This window comes from Sinocyclocheilus grahami, unplaced genomic scaffold (assembly GCF_001515645.1).
Source record: "Sinocyclocheilus grahami isolate Dianchi unplaced genomic scaffold, SAMN03320097.WGS_v1.1 scaffold118.1, whole genome shotgun sequence".
NCBI classification, from domain to species: Eukaryota; Metazoa; Chordata; class Actinopteri; order Cypriniformes; family Cyprinidae; genus Sinocyclocheilus; species Sinocyclocheilus grahami.
In genome coordinates this window covers 292,081-308,279 of record NW_015505297.1, presented here as the reverse complement: position 1 = coordinate 308,279, position 16,199 = coordinate 292,081, and the positions used below count along the sequence as shown (strand labels likewise).

At 36.0% G+C, this 16,199-nt stretch overlaps 1 protein-coding gene and 1 pseudogene across 1 annotated transcript; one reads left to right on the top strand and one right to left on the bottom strand.

Annotated features, from left to right (window-relative positions):
- Positions 1–246: 246 nt before the first annotated feature.
- Positions 247–11,549, bottom strand: LOC107589602 (erythroid differentiation-related factor 1-like). The gene is made up of 24 exons (XM_016278095.1): positions 11,158–11,549; positions 10,596–10,798; positions 10,293–10,359; positions 9,315–9,440; positions 8,966–9,090; positions 8,732–8,882; positions 8,546–8,638; positions 8,313–8,434; positions 7,754–7,865; positions 7,517–7,664; positions 7,312–7,423; positions 7,104–7,215; positions 6,746–7,024; positions 6,467–6,538; positions 5,857–6,004; positions 5,572–5,763; positions 4,805–5,005; positions 4,408–4,623; positions 4,075–4,301; positions 2,884–3,042; positions 2,653–2,802; positions 1,615–1,768; positions 1,407–1,522; positions 247–445 (listed from the first exon to the last, which is right to left on the bottom strand). The coding sequence occupies exons 1-24, from the start codon at positions 11,254–11,256 to the stop codon at positions 269–271; spliced, it is 3,561 nt and encodes a 1,186-aa protein (XP_016133581.1). The 5' UTR covers positions 11,257–11,549; the 3' UTR covers positions 247–268.
- Positions 11,550–14,111: 2,562 nt separating this feature from the next.
- Positions 14,112–15,765, top strand: LOC107589653 (testis-expressed sequence 36 protein-like; annotated as a pseudogene).
- Positions 15,766–16,199: the final 434 nt, after the last annotated feature.

Here is a 16,199-nt window from a genome sequence, read left to right as displayed (position 1 = left end):
GAGTCGTGGTAGTAGAGGCGGCGCAACTATAACGACATGTGAATAATCCCTCCCACTCTAAAGCGGTACTGAACTGCAGTGGAAATGCAAACCGTGCCGATCCGTGCCGTGCCGTACTGAGCCGTGCCGAGCCGAGCCGTACCACGCAGTGGAAAAGCGCCATAAGATAGTCATGATACTAAAATAACACTGATCTGCAGCATAAATTGAGTTTATATGGAATATGGTACTGAAGTATACTGCTAAATTATGTATATTTTTGTATCTGTCACCTGACTTTGCGTTTGCTTGCAGTGCTGAGTTTAATCAGTTGCAGCAGCAGGAAGGAGAAACTGGGCTCAAAGACGCCGATTAACTTCACAACCTCTTCTGTGTTGAGCTCAGAGGAAGAAGAACTATCTGAGTGGAGTTCTTCAGGTTTGTCCGAGTCTTCTGGCGTCAACATCTGTCAACATCACATAACACCTCATAACAGTGTGAAACTGACCATTCAACAAAGAGAACAATGTATTTATAGAGAACAATTCTTGTTATTTTATTATTATTATTATAAATAATAATAATAATGAATATAATAATATTAATATAAGGCACTTTTGTCTAAGGGACTTACAAATGAGAAATCATCGTTAATAAAAGTATTATTATTAATAATAATAATAATAAATAAGACACTTTTGTCCAAGGGAGAAATTATGATAATGATTGTGATAGTGATGATGATTAATAATAATAGTATAATCTTTATAGACACATTCATGCAAGGGACTTACAAATGAGAAATTATTATTATTACTAATAATAGTAATGATAATAAATATTAACCTTAATATAATAATCTTAATATAATACACTTTTATCCAAGGGACTTATAAATGAGAAACAATTTATTTATTATTATTATTAATAATGATTCATATAATAATATTAATTTAAGACACGTGTCCAAGGGACTTACAAATGAGAAATCATTATTGCTGATAATAATAACATGAATAATAATAAACAAAAATATAAGACACATAATATAAGACACTTTTGTCCATGGGAGAAATGATGATGGTGATGATTAATAATAGAAAAATACTAATATAATAATCATTACACGGTAATGCAAGGGACTTACAAATGAGAAATTATTATTATTAATATTACTAATAATAGTAATAATTATTTAATAATAATTAATAATTTATAATAAATAAATATTAATCCTAATATAATAACCTTAATATAATAGTTTTATCCAAGGGACTTATGAGAAATAATAATACTAATTATTATTATAATTAAAGATAATAATCCATATTAACAATCTTAATAAAATAATCTTAATATAAGACATTTATCCAAGGGATTTATAAATTAGAAACTATATTATTATTATTATATGTCTTTATTTATACCTTTTCCTGTTGCTCCAGCAGCTCTTTATGAATGAGTTTGAAAGCGTGACGTGTTTCACACATGATCTCTAGCGCTCCCGTCAGAGTTTTCAGTTTCACAGCACTGCTGTTCTGACCTGGAAAACACAACAAAACATCTGATATGAGGCCCTACTCGTGTCCCATCGACCTCTCCCAGCTGATATTTCCTGCAGTGTGTGTTTCTCACCAGCCATGGTGAACTCAGCGAAGGCCACTCTCTCCAGAAGCGTGCGGAGCATCTCGCACGGGGCGTCACTCAGACTTATGAAGAGCCGCACAGCCTTACTGTAATGCTGCTCTGCCAGAGCTCTGTGCTGCTTACGAACGCTCTCGTCTCCAACCTGAGAGAGAGAAACCCATGTTAATATTTATTGTATGTTAGGGCTGTCAAAAAAAAATTCGAATTTCAAATATTCATCGAATTTAAAATAAAAATCTAGGGCTGCATGATAAATCGCATGCGAAAACGTTGCATTCGAATTTTAGGTGTGCGTTAAGGAGGCAGCCTTATCAGCGGCGCACGAGATGCGATGACGATGTAGTGTTGCATTATAATGTTTTTGTTAGCCTATCCAGTTGAAGCCACTAGATGCGGCACTGCTGCGTTGTTCATTAAAAATATTGCGGAAAAAGAGAAAACATCAATGCGGAGAAGATCTGGTTTACATCAAAACTGAAACCAAGCCGTTCACACAGAACGCATATTTTGCGCATTTTCTAGAGGGACATCTATCACCGTTGCACTCACATCTCGCACAAAGGAGCCGCATGATTAGAAAGCCGTGTAAAATTAATGCAAGTTTAACTTTGAAAAAAACATATATCGAGACTTTATGGCGGGTTTTTCCCCATCCCACTGCATCTCATGTTTTGAAATGAAAAAATGTAGTCGGTGTATGTAGTGCATACATGATGTTGTTTTGTTTATAGTTGTTTAAGCAACTTAATTATAATTGGTTTATAAACATTATGCACTTTTTTGACAGATATGCTTTGAATAAACGTGCATTAGTAATATTTTGCTCGATGCGCCCTCTTGTGGCCTCAGGAGAGAAGCCAAAAGATTTTCGTCACCGTAACTGAAATTATGCATTTTAAATTCGAATATAATTAAAATTTTGATAATATTTAAGTACAAAATTCAAATTTAGTTTTTCAGCCATTTTGACAGCCCTATTGTATGTTGAAGATAAAGGTGTAGAAATACTCGTGTTTGATGCTGTACCTGGTTGCGGTAGCAGCTGTGGTACATTGAAGCCAGTCTGTGGTGGATAGTGGCTGCTCTGTACTGGTAGAGCGGCTGGCGAGTGGACTCCGTCTGCAGGTCGCAGGACCTCAGGGACTTCATCATGGTCTCAGTCACTTCCCTTTCGATCTGAAACACGGTACGCTCATGTCAAGTGGAGTTCATCATTTCAGCAGTGTGTACAGACAGAATGAAGTATGTGTGTGGTACCTGCTCCTGTGCTTTACGGGACAGTGGTGCGTAGTCCTGGAGGAGTGTGGCCAACGTGAAATACGTTGTAGAGAGTTCCCAATTAACAGAGTCCCAGACGGCTGAGTGACTCTCCCGGCAGCCCAGAGACTTCAGCGCCCTCTGATAGTAATCTATCGCCTATTGATGGAGAGAGAGAGAGAGAGAGAGAGAGAGACGGCTACTGTGATGCAGCTACAACGACAATGACCTTCTTCCTGGTCTTATTATGGATGATGAATTTTACACAAATTAATTTAGCAGACACTTTTATCCAAGGGATTTACAAATGAGAAATTACTACTACTACTACTTCTACTACTAATTATAAATATTAACAATTATATTATTATTATTAAATATTAACAATCTTAAAATAATAATCTTAATATAATTTGTATTCAACTACAAGAAAAAATGAATAATAAGAATAATCAATCATAATAAATATTTATTATTATTATTACTATTAATAATAAAAATAATAATAATTTCACATTTGCAGATGGATAAAAATTAGATAAGTGTATTATGATTATTAATATTAATAATAATATAATCTTAAAATAAGACACTTGTATCCACTTTTTTCCATCTACAAGAGAACAATAATAATTTTTATTTTTTATTATAACTATATATATATATATTTTTTTTTTATAATAATAATAATAATAATAATAATTTAATATAATAATAAAACTTATTATTTCTCATTTGCAGATGGATAAAAAGTAGATAAAATGTCTTAAATTACATATATAATAAAATATGTATTATATTATTTAATATAATATTTATTATAAGAATTATTATATTAATATAATAATTAGATAATATAATTTCACTAACAATCTTAATATTATAATCTTAATATAAGATGCTTATCCAAGGGATATACAAATGAGAATGTATTATTAAATATTAATATTAATGATCTTTATATAATAATCTTAATAAAAGACACTTCAATCCAAAGGATATAAAAATGATATTATTATTATAGTATTATTGTTTCTCTTGTAGATACAACATCTAATATTAAGATCATATTTAATCATCATAATAATTTCTTATTTGTAAATTCCTTGGATAAGTGTCTTACATTAAGATTATTATATTTCTGACAATAATTAATGGCACTTCATGTCCAAGACTGTATGTATGACTAACCTTGTTGTAGTAGAGGGCCTCTTCCGGTGAGAACTCGCCACGGCTGTGCTCTGATGTCGTGACGCAGTGAGCCTGAGCACAGATACGCATGAGTCGACCGATGTTACACAGCAGCAGGGCTGTGTTCACAGAGTCTGAAATCGCATTGAAATCCTGCATGCCCTTCTCAAAACACGAGAAACTCTTCTTCCACAGCTCCTGCTCGGCCATGCACACACTCCTGCGCACTGACACAGAAAAAGCTATACTTCACAAACAACTCTCAAGCTATTTGTCGAAGGATTTTCGTTATGTTTGTTATTAAAGTCTAACAGAAACCCAAGAAGCCCTCACCTTCTTGTTTCTCTGCCTGCATGGCCGCGGCCTGGTTCATATAGAAGACGCCGATCTCGTTGCGGATGTTACCGAGCCGTTTCAGAACCTGACCCAGCTGCTCCTGGTCCTTGAGAACTCCTGAGGTCAAAAGGTCATGGGCGGCCTCGTAACACTTGCTGCTGACGATCAGCTGGTACTCTGGGTCTGAGGCCAGATCAGTGGCCATGCTAAAGGCTGAGAGAGGAAAAAAACAGTGTCAATATTCAAATGTTGTAAGACAATGTCTCTTCCAAGAGTTTTAGTATACAATCTATCTCCTAAGAACAGTGAAATCTCATTTGTCCAGTGAAATCTCATCAGCTGCAACCATTTTATGATATCTTCAACAAAAGAGTGTGTGATCTAGCGCTTAGACCTTGGCAGGAGCTCTCGCGGTGCAGGCAGTGGAGGATCTCCTGGTCATCTTTAGTCTGGTAGTTGTACTCCTCCAGATACGCAGCTCTGTTTGAAGCATTCTGGGCCAACATGAGCTGAACATCTCCACACAGAGACAGACATTGGCAATGGAACAGAAGCACCTGTGGGTGGAGACCACCACTTATGGAGCAATAGGCATCTATAGGGGGAGAGAAAGCACATATCAATCAAGTTTGAACAGATTAGCCCCAAATAAGGTGCTTAGTTAACGTTCTCTAAAATATATATTTTTAAATTACTGGTTTAATACGAACATGCACATGTGTAGAATATTCACTACTCTTCAAAAGCTTGAGGTTGGTAAGATATGCATAAATGTTCCTGAAAGAAGTCTCTTATGCTCACCAAAGCTGAAATTATTTGATCAAAAGTACAGTAAAAACAGTAATATTGTGAAATATTATTACAATTTGAAATAACTGTTTTCTATTTGAATGTATTTTAAAATAAAATTAATTCCTGTGATGCAAAGCTGAATTTTCAGCATCATTACTCCAGTCTTGTGTCACACGATCCTTCAGAAATCATTCAAATATGCTGATTTGCTGCTCGAGAAACATTTCTCATTATCAATGTTGAAAACAGTTGTGCTGCTTCATATTTTGTTAATTTCTTTGAAAGTAAAAATCTCACTGACCCCAAACTTTTGAACAGCACTGTATGTCCTGAAGTTTTCTGACAATACTGAAAGCCGCTTGTTCTTACCGTGGCACTGCAGAGCCAGTTTGATATAGCGCAGTGCCCGTCCGTACTTCAGCAGGTTGGTTGCAGCATCTGACAAAACGTAGTATGCTTTTGACGCTTTCAGGAACAGCTGCAGTTTCATGCGGTGCTGCCATGTGCCAGGTAACATCCCGGAGCGTGTCGGCACCTTCAGCTCCTCGTTACACGGACCCACTGTGTAACCCAAGATGAAGAGGAACACAGTAAATAATCAAATAGTGGAAGAGAAATCAGTTTCTGAGGGATTGAATGGATGGAATGACTGACCTCTGTCCAGCAGCAGAGCGATCTCTTGCTCCACATCTCTGGATCCGTTCTGACTCCGCTCCTCATATTTCAGAGGGATAGGTGTGCTGGGGTCGGCCGCAGGAAGGTCACTCTCTTTCTTTATGCTGCTGTCCACAGATTTTAAACCCTACAAACAAGGTGAGGTCTTGCTTCAGTGTTTTTGGATGGATGGATTGATGGATGGATGGATGGACAGACAATAGATGGATGGATGGATAAGATAGAATGGTGAATGCATGGATGGAAGTATGGATGGATGGATTGATGGATGGATGAGATAGAACGGTGGACGGATGGATGGATGGACAAGATGGAACAGCGGATGGATGGAAGAATGGCTGGATAAGATAGAACGATGAATGGATGGATAGATGGACATGATGGATGGATAAGATAAGAATGATGGATAAGATAGAACAATTAATGGATGGAGAAATGGATAGATAGATGGATGGATGGATGGATAGAAGGAGCTTGACTATGGTTATGGTTAGTGAACAAAGAATGTTCATTTCACAGTCCACAGAACTAAGAAAAAAAATGCACATGAACAAAAATATGAAAACAAATATTAATCTTGTTCTCTTACCTTCAGAATATAGCTGAGAACCAGTCGGCACTTCTCCTCCTTGTCTTGTGACACCGGAAATGCATAGTTGGGCTGGAAGGCAACATAATGCTAATAATATGATACATTGGTCAAATGATGTCAATTTATTGTGCAAATTCATGCAAGGTGGAAAAAAGTACATTTACAAACTTCTAAATAGACCATTTTAACTTCTACTATACACCAGGCAGCTTATCTTCAATAATATTTGTGTGCAAATAAAAAAAAAAGAACTCAATCTTCAGCTTGCTCTCCTACTCTAATCTGATGTGTGCTCTTGTATTTCTCTGGAACCGACAGCTCCCTGACAGACTTGATGATGGCCACGGCTTTGGAGTCGTCCTGCGGCTCAGAGGAGGTGCTGTAGGAGCAGCTCTCGTCTTCCTCCTCCTCCTCCTCCTCCTCTTCCTCCTCCTCTTCATCACTGTAGCTGTCTTCAGATCCCCCGCCCCTCAGTGACTCCCCGTTCCCCTCGTCCTCACTCACGTCATCCAGCTGAAACAGCTCTGCCAGCATGTAGTGAGCCGAAGCAATAATCTACACCAGCAAACAGAAGGAAACATCAGAAATCATGCATCAGCTCAGGAAATTAAAGTAATGTAATAAAGCTACACACCTGTGGATGTCGCTCCTCATCCAGCAGTTTAATACAGTTGAGCAACAGAGTTCTGATGGTCCCATAGTTCTTCCTGTTTTGGCTCTTCTTTAGAATCATGTTGCTGGCCACTCTGTCATTCAAAACAGCAAATAGATTTGTTTCTAATGCTTACTGGGAAACTCAGGCAACAGAATATGAGAAAGGTAGTTATGAATGTAAATCATACTTGTAGAGAAGCACTGCTACAGGAAGTGTGAAGGGATTCTGGCATTTCTCCTCTGCCGCTTCCTCACATAGAGTTGTGAGGTCATACAGCTTCACGATGTCACTTCCACTAGCTGGATGGAAAAAAACAGACAGACATCAGTGATTGAAGAAGTGACTTTAGATGAAGCAGTTTGAAAGCAAACTAAAGAATGTCAGCCGCCCACCCTTGAAGAGCCAGTATGTGTGTCCTTCTTTGGTACAGTTGGATTTCAGGAATGACAGGATATTCTGTGCGATGTCTTTCACAACCCGCGTCGAGAACGTGGAGTTCTCCAAATCCGGGATGTCCTCTGTCTTTATCATTTCATATTTCTGCAAATGAGATGAGAGTTATTAGGAATTTGAATATTATAGTACATCAACGTGTACAAACCTATTTAATAATCACCAAATCATCTTACCTGCACAATGCCATTGACGTGAAAGCACATGACCAGCTCTGGTACGTTACACATCAAATTATCCAGCCAGTAATCAATTCCCGTGAGAACGTTGATGGGTTTGTTGTTGTCCCTGTTAAGAAAAAAAAAAGTGTAGTATTTAAAATAAATATCCAAAATAATTAAATATAGGGTTATTTATAGTACAGTACATAATATACATAGCCATTCAAAAGTTTGGGGTGCTCAAGAAACATTTATTATTATTATCAATGTTGAAAACAGTTGTGATGCTTTATATTTTTGTGGAAACTGATAAAAAAATTTCAGGATTCTTTGATGAATAGTAAGCTCAACAGAACAGCATTAATTAGATTTTTGATAATACTATAAATGTCACTTTTGATCAATTAATGCATTCTTGTTGAATAAAATGTTTTTTGTTATCTTACTGGCCCTACATTTTTAACTTGAGTCTATATAGAGGGTATAGCCTTCAAATGTAACTAATATGGAAATAATTCATACCCAAATAAATATATTTCTCCTAAAAAATTTTAAACAAATGTAGAACTCTAACCTGAGTCGTAGACTGACTGCTGGGTATCGACCGCCTCCAAATATGGGCATATTTGATCCCACAAGCATGTGGATGTCCTCAAATGTCCATAAAATATTCCGGACAAAGTCGTTCCTCAAATCCTGAGACAGTGAGAAAGATAAAGAAGAAAATACAAATACATATGTATTGTGATGTACAGTGTGGTTCTGATTTATAATGGAAGCTAGGGAATGTTAGGTAAATGCTATTACCTGGCTATTTTCTCCTTCATTGAACAATGTGGGCAGATTCTGCTCTTTGGGAACTGAAGACACGTGACCTAACGCGTATGTGTCCACCTGCTCCTGAAAGAGACGAGTGGACAAGATGATTCAGCCTTAAAAACACTGAGAGCACATGACATGAGAAATGAGAAGTAGAGGAAAGGCTGACCGCACCTCCTTGGGTATCGCAGACTCCTCGGATTCAGTGGTGGAACTGCTGAAGGTGGCAGGCCAAGACGGTCCTTCAGCCGCCGTCCCACAACCCTCCTCTGCCGCCTGCTCTGTATCTGACGGCACGGGCACTGCAGTCCCATCACTGTTAATACTGAAGCACAGAAGAGTATTGTGAATGTAAATGATGAAATCTGTACTGTCATGGGATGGCAATCGTGTAAAGTCAATTCTCACCTGTAATAAAGAAACTTTGAGAGGATTGCCTTCTCGTTCCAGTGTTCTTTACTTTTCTTCTTTCTTTGCCACTTTTGGTCAATGAGACGCTGGTAAAACTCCTTCAGCCACGTCCAGTCACCAGTCTACAGGACAGTCGCAATGTCAGGTTAATGCTTATGATGGCATAAACACTCTTTTCGTACATAAAAACACTTTGAACAGCATAAATAAAGGTTTTCCTGCTATATAATTCAGTATTTTGTTTGTAGGTTTGGGGAATAGCCACTAGGTTAAATGAAGATGCATTTTGGGCTCCTTAACAAAATACAATACAGCTAAGAGAAATATGGTGACTATTTCCGGTTACCTGTGATGACCTCATGAATAGTTCCTGAATGTCGAGTTCATCTAGCAGTAGCGTGCTGCCGACTCTGTGAACAGCCATGCTGACATGAGATTTACTGTAGGGGATCTTCAGCAACTTCTTGATGTTCTGTTTAGATTAAGAATAAACAAGAAAGTAATAAATAAACCGATCAAAATTTAAGCCCCCGGTTTCACAGACAAGGCTTAAGCCTAGTCCCAGACTAAAATGCATGTCTGGGTTGTTTTACCTGAAAGAAGCCTACGCTGACATATCTTAAAACGTCTGTGCTATTGTTTTGTCTGAAGATGAGTAATGTTATTTTCTAAGGCACGTTTATAAAAGATCCTTAAATGTTCTAATTGAACTATGGCCTAATCCTGGCTTAATCTAAGCCCTGTCTGTGAAACCAGGCCTAGGACTCTTAGCAAGCCAGCATTTATTTTATTTAAAAATACAGTAAGAGCTGTAATACTGTGAACTAATTACAACTTAATATATCTGTTGTAATTTATTCCTGTGATCAAAGCTGAACTTTCAGCATCATTACTCCAGTCTTTAGTGTCACATGGAACTTCAGAAATCATTCTAATATTATGAATGACATTTCTTCTTATTATCAATGTTGAAAACCGTTGTGCTGCTTGATATTTTCGTGGAAACTGAAGAACAAAAGAACAGCATTTACTTGAAGCAAATCTTTTGTATCATTATAAATGTCTTTACTGCCGCTTTTGAACAATTTAATACATTCTTGCTGAATAAAAGTAGGCCTATTAATAATTATTAAAACACAAATCTAACGTAAATGTAAAAAATATAATGTTCACTTATATTATCTAATATCATTATACTAAAATATGTGACAGCAGAGTGCTGTGATCAACCAATCAGAATCAAGTATTCTAGAAAGCCTTTTGAATTTAATCATTTATCATGTCATATGAATTAGAGCTTGTATTCACAAAACAACAGACCCACCTCTGAATCAGAAACAACATCAACATCATCACCTATACAATCGATGAAGTCGTACGCCATCCCAAAACTACAGTGAACAAGGAAAACACAAGAATGCATGGAAGGATCAGCATCACTGCCATAAGTACATTTACATTAAACGTAAAGTAAAATGTAATACATTTGAAATGTAGAGCAGTAGGGCACTGACGCTGGCAATGCCAAGGTCATGGGTTCGATTCCCAGGGAAAGCAACGGAAATGGAACACAAGTCACTCTGGATAAAAGCATCTGCCAAATACGAATGTGAAATAATAGAGATACCTGGAGAAGGGTTTGCTTTTCTTGCTGGATCCGAGTACGGTGGTCCCGGCAGTGCCCAGCTGAGGATTTTCCCGCAGCCAGTTTGCTGGGGGCAGCTTGAGGTCGGTCTTCTCCTGTAGTAACGCATAGGAGGAGGAAGGCGGAGCGGCCGAGTACTTCACTACTGCACGACTCTTCACTTCATTGTTGCCCAGACAAATCATCTAAAATCACAAATACTTTTGGTTTAGCTATTTTCAATTGTATCCACGTTGTTATGTGATTTGTGACTATGCTTGTTCTTATGTAATTTTATTGTGATATTGTGAAGCACTTTGGGCAACCTGGTGTTGCATTAAACTGTGCTATATAAATAAATAAACAAATGTTAGCTGTTAGGTTGCAAGTCACCATTCATCTCAACAGGCCTGAACAACTCCTGATTGGAGAACAACCCAGCCACATTTCCGTAAATACAAAGCAACATGAACACATGATTGGTGCAACCAGATGTGACTGAGTGTGCAAAGACAGTGTCTTATCATGTTACATTGTTATGTTACAGTGCTGCAGTGACTCAGACCTGTTTGTTGTCTTCAGATGCTGTGCTGCTCTGATCCTCCTCATGTCTGGGATCTGAATCTGTCTTCTTATCCTGAGAGCTCATATTCACCACATTCATCCATCCATCCAGAAGCTCCACAAAACGACGAATTACACGAAGGTAACGTTCAAAACACACACTCACTATTATATTATTATACTAACTACTACTGGACCACACTGCACACCATGTTGCTTTACGTTTTTCGCTGTTTTATCTTAAATATCGATATGTGTGTCACATGCAGAAATCTGTCAGATGACAAAAAAATATAAAAACCAACGCTGTTTTCTGAGGAAAGTGTCACTCGGCAGCTTCAGCGATCACTCCAAACTTCTTCTTCTTCTTCTTCTTCTTCTTCTTCTTCTTCTTCTTCTTCTTCTTCTTCTTCTTCTTCTTCTTCTTCTTCTTCTTCTTCTTCTTCTTCTTCTTCTTCTTCTTCTTCTTCTTCTTCTTCTTCTTCTTCTTCTTCTTCTTCTTCTTCTTCTTCTTCTTCTTCTTCTTCTTCTTCTTCTTCTTCTTCTTCTTCTTCTTCTTCTTCTTCTTCTTCTTCTTCTTCTTCTTCTTTCAGGTTTAATGGCGGTTGGCAACTCATCTCAAAGGTGCATTACCGCCACCTACTAGACTGGAGTGTGGGTATTACACTAACATCAAAGGAGAGGTGGAGAGAGAGAGAGAAAATATAATAAATACAATTTTTAAAAAAAACTTCCTTTTAACTTCTTTCACTTAACCCAGTGTTTTTCAAAAAAATAACATTAATAAATTGTGTATTCTCCCAGATGCTTTCCCTAATAAATGCTCAAGTGCCATGCTTAATAATAAATACAATTTTTTAAAAAAACTTCCTTTTAACTTCTTTCACTTAACCCAGTGTTTTTCAAAAAATAACATTAATAAATTGTGTATTCTCCCAGATGCTTTCCCTAATAAATGCTCAAGTGCCATGCTTTGTTCATCCATTTGTGCCTTTAATTCTGCCCTATCTTCTTCATAGTTTTGCAGTCTAACAGTATATGCTTCACTGTCTCTTGTACATTACAATAAGTGCATAATCCAGTGGGAAGTTTTCCTATTCTGTGCAATGTTGTCTTTAGACCAGTGTGACCCATTCTAAGACGCGAGACTAGCATCTCCTCCCTTGGGCTTCTGCCCTTCCTCTCATGCTTGTGACTACTTGATTTTGTATACTGTATAAATGACGTCTTGTATCCGCCGTGTTCCAATATTCCTGCCATATTTTAAGTGAATGTTGCTTTATGATGGTTTTAACCTCTGCTCTACTTTTACTTATTGGTACGTGTACATCTACTGTTTCATGCTTTGTGGAGTTTTTTTGCTAGCATATCCACAACTTAATTTCCTTCCACCCCTACATGGGCAGGAACCCAAAGGAAGGAGACCACTCCAAACTCACTGTGTCTCTCACCTGGAAGTACACGTGACGTCAGCGATGAAGAAACACTTCTTTCGTGTACTTTCGTGAACACTTCGAACGTGTACTTTCAAGAAATGAGTGGAAAAAGGTAGAAATGCTCTAAAAGTGTTACTGTGTTTTTGACTATAATACTGCATATACTTTTCAACACATTAATATAAACGTGTTATATTTTTTGAATATGTAGGTTGTATAATTACATACATTTCGGTTTATTTGTATGCATTAGATTTCTATATAGTATATAAATAACACATTTTACGGTATTTAACACTAAAATAGTTAGATTTATTTACCTAAATAATTAGATTTGTTATTTTACATATTATAGTTTTAGATTATTATATTAATCCACAACATTTTTATATATTGAATGTGATTATTGAAAGAGTTATATTATTATATATACATTATATATACAAACCCAATTCCAAAAAAGTTGGGACACTGTACAAATGTTCAAGAAATTAGTGGAAAAAGGTAGAAATGCTCTAAAAGTGTTACTGTGTTTTTGACTATAATACTGCATATACTTTTCAACACATTAATATAAACATGTTATATTTTTAGAATATGTAGGTTGTATAATTTAATAAATATTCATACATTTCGGTTTATTTGTATGTATTAGATTTCTATATAGTATATAAATAACACATTTTACGGTATTTAACACTAAAATAGTTAGATTTATTTACCTAAATAATTAGATTTGTTATTTTACATGTTATAGTTTTAGATTGTTATATTAATCCACAACCTTTTTATATATTGAATGTGATTATTGAAAGAGTTATATTATTATATATACAAACCCAATTCCAAAAAAGTTGGGACACTGTACAAATTGTGAGTAAAAAAGGAATGGAATAATTTACAAATCTCATAAACTTATATTTTATTCACAATAGAATATAGATAACATATCAAATGTTGAAAGTGAGACATTTTGAAATGTCATGCCAAATATTGGCTCATTTTGGATTTCATGAGAGCTACACATTCCAAAAAAGTTGGGACAGGTAGCAATAAGAGGCCGGAAAAATTAAATGTACATATGTGGTGTGTGTGTGTGTGTGTGTGTGTGTATATATATATATACACATTTATTACTATATTATACAAATAGATCATTTATATTTTAAACGTTTCTTATGTTAAACTAGTATATCCACATATTGCGTGTTAAAAACGCATATATTGTGTTACAGTAACTTGAGTTATGGGTTTATTTTAAATTCATGCAGTGACCATGAGTAAAGGAGGCTTTAAGAGATACTTTAATATGAAGAACAAGGGTGGAAACTGGGTAAGATATCCATACGTGGTGTGTGTGTGTGTGTATATATATATTACTATATTATACAAATAGATCATTTATATTTTAAACGTTTCTTATGTTAAACTAGTATATCCACATATTGCGTGTTAAAAACGCATATATTGTGTTACAGTAACTTGAGTTATGGGTTTATTTTAAATTCATGCAGTGACAATGAGTAAAGGAGGCTTTAAGAGATACTTTAATATGAAGAACAAGGGTGGAAACTGGGTAAGATATCCATACTTAACTAGTCTATAGCCCTATTAAAGGTGAATTTTACATTGCTCTCGCCTAGTTCTTTCTTAACTGATTTATTTATCAATGTGCCTGCGCATGTCACAGACTGGACAAACACGAGATCTGTGTACCAGCACAGGTTCAATGCTGGCACATGGATTTCCTCAAGCCCTGACACAAGCAGAAGAAAGGTATCCCAAAATATTCATCAATCCTGAAAATATTAGCTATTGCTATTAAAATAAAGTGATATTTTACACTATAATATTTTGCATGTATTTCATATTCAGATTATTGCTATAACTACAAAGTTACAGCCAGTGCTGGGGAGTAAAATTCCAAAAATGATATATTATATTAAGTATTAGATTAAAGTTATTTTAAAATGCTCAATCAGACTACAGTTACTTTTTTATTCATTGTATGATTACTTAATGGCAGTAAGTTATTAATAATAGCCTAATAAAAAAAAAAAAAGTCCTACGTTTCGAAATAGCTACTAAAATTATAGCTACTAGCTATAATTACATGGAAAATTGAGAGACCACACAGCATAAACAAATAATACACATATACATTTTTTTTTATTAAATGTAATTAAAATATTTTAAATAATTTATTTTCAAATATTGTTACATATTTAATTATTATTATTATGGTAAAATATTTTAAAACATTTATATCTTTTAATTTAACATTAATTTAACAAGATTTAATGAATTCTTAGCTTTTCAATTTATGAACCCCTGTATTTCTTTCACAAACCCCAGTTTGAGAAACCCTCATGTAATGTAATGTTATGTTTAATGCAGATATTACCTTAAATATGTAATGTAATTGACTGCATGACTAACTAAAAATGTCTTGATGTAATCTGTATTCAGCAATGGACTACAAAATTAGATTACTTTTTTGTAGTCCATTGACTACAAAAAGTATTTCATCCAGCACTGGTTACAAATAGCTAATTTCTGGAGAAAATACTTTTTTACTGTACTGTAATCATCCTTATATGAAGAATCATTCTCATGTTGAGGCTTTCTATGGCAGAAAACAATGTGCAGAGAATATCCGTTGTCAGTGCATGATAACTGCACAGCACTGCAGCACACTATTGATGTGTATGATCAGGTGAGTTCATCATTATGATAAACAGTGATTTTATTTATTATATCTCAAATCTTTATACCCATTTCACTGTGTGTGTGTTCATGTGTAAAGGGTTTTGGCCGTAAGAAATGCCTTGATGAGCGTCGCCAGCATAACTCTCATTTCTACCTGTGCCATTATGATGACATCTCGAGTCCGGTTAGCACAGCAAAGTTGGACCACTCAGCTCGAACCGACTTCCTGCCTAAACAGGAAATGGAGGAGACGGAGGGCAGAGAAGACACACTCAGAAGACGCTTCCTCAGAGATCACTCAGCGAGGTCTCAAATGAACGCTAAGGCTCAGGCCGGGGAGTGTTTCATGTGGTTTGGGATGGATGACTCTAACCAGCACACTCCACTAAGTGTACTAGCACTCGCCAACCTCTCATTAACCCCCTAAATAAGACAATCAGAGATGACCAGACTGCAATCGATGTTTGTGACTCTAAGCATGATACTCTGTGGGAATTTCCCAGCAAGTGTGTATGGTCTGCTTTAACCAGCAGAGGTCAGTGTGCTTTTTGTCTGTCTATATGTCACTCAACTGGCATCACTCAACAACAATTCTGAAATCTATTTAATTCTGTAAAGAGTATCAGTGTTGAATGCTATATACTGTATACGAAGAACAAATAAACATTTTCAGCGTATAAAAAATAACTATTTATTAAAGGTTATTTATTAAGCTTGTTGTATTTCTTTTAAAGGGGTGGTTCACTGTTTTTTTTCTAGGCTTGATTGTGTTTATGGGGTGCAGTCTAACATGCGTTAATGCTTCGTTTTTTTTAAAAAGCATTATTTTTCACATAATTTACCTCCACACCGCTCTGTCCCTTCTCTGAGAAACAAGCTGATCATTTCCTTCTTGTAT

Bases quoted from the DNA above. Each gene is read 5' to 3' on its own strand.
- LOC107589602 (XM_016278095.1), bottom strand. From the start codon at position 11,256: ATGAATGTGGTGAATATGAGCTCTCAGGATAAGAAGACAGATTCAGAT. The intron at 9,091-9,314 runs GTAACCGGAAAT...ACTGTCCTGTAG, and splicing joins TATTCATGAGGTCATCACAG to ACTGGTGACTGGACGTGGCT. The intron at 6,539-6,745 runs GTAGGAGAGCAA...GTTGCCTTCCAG, and splicing joins AGAGCACACATCAGATTAGA to CCCAACTATGCATTTCCGGT.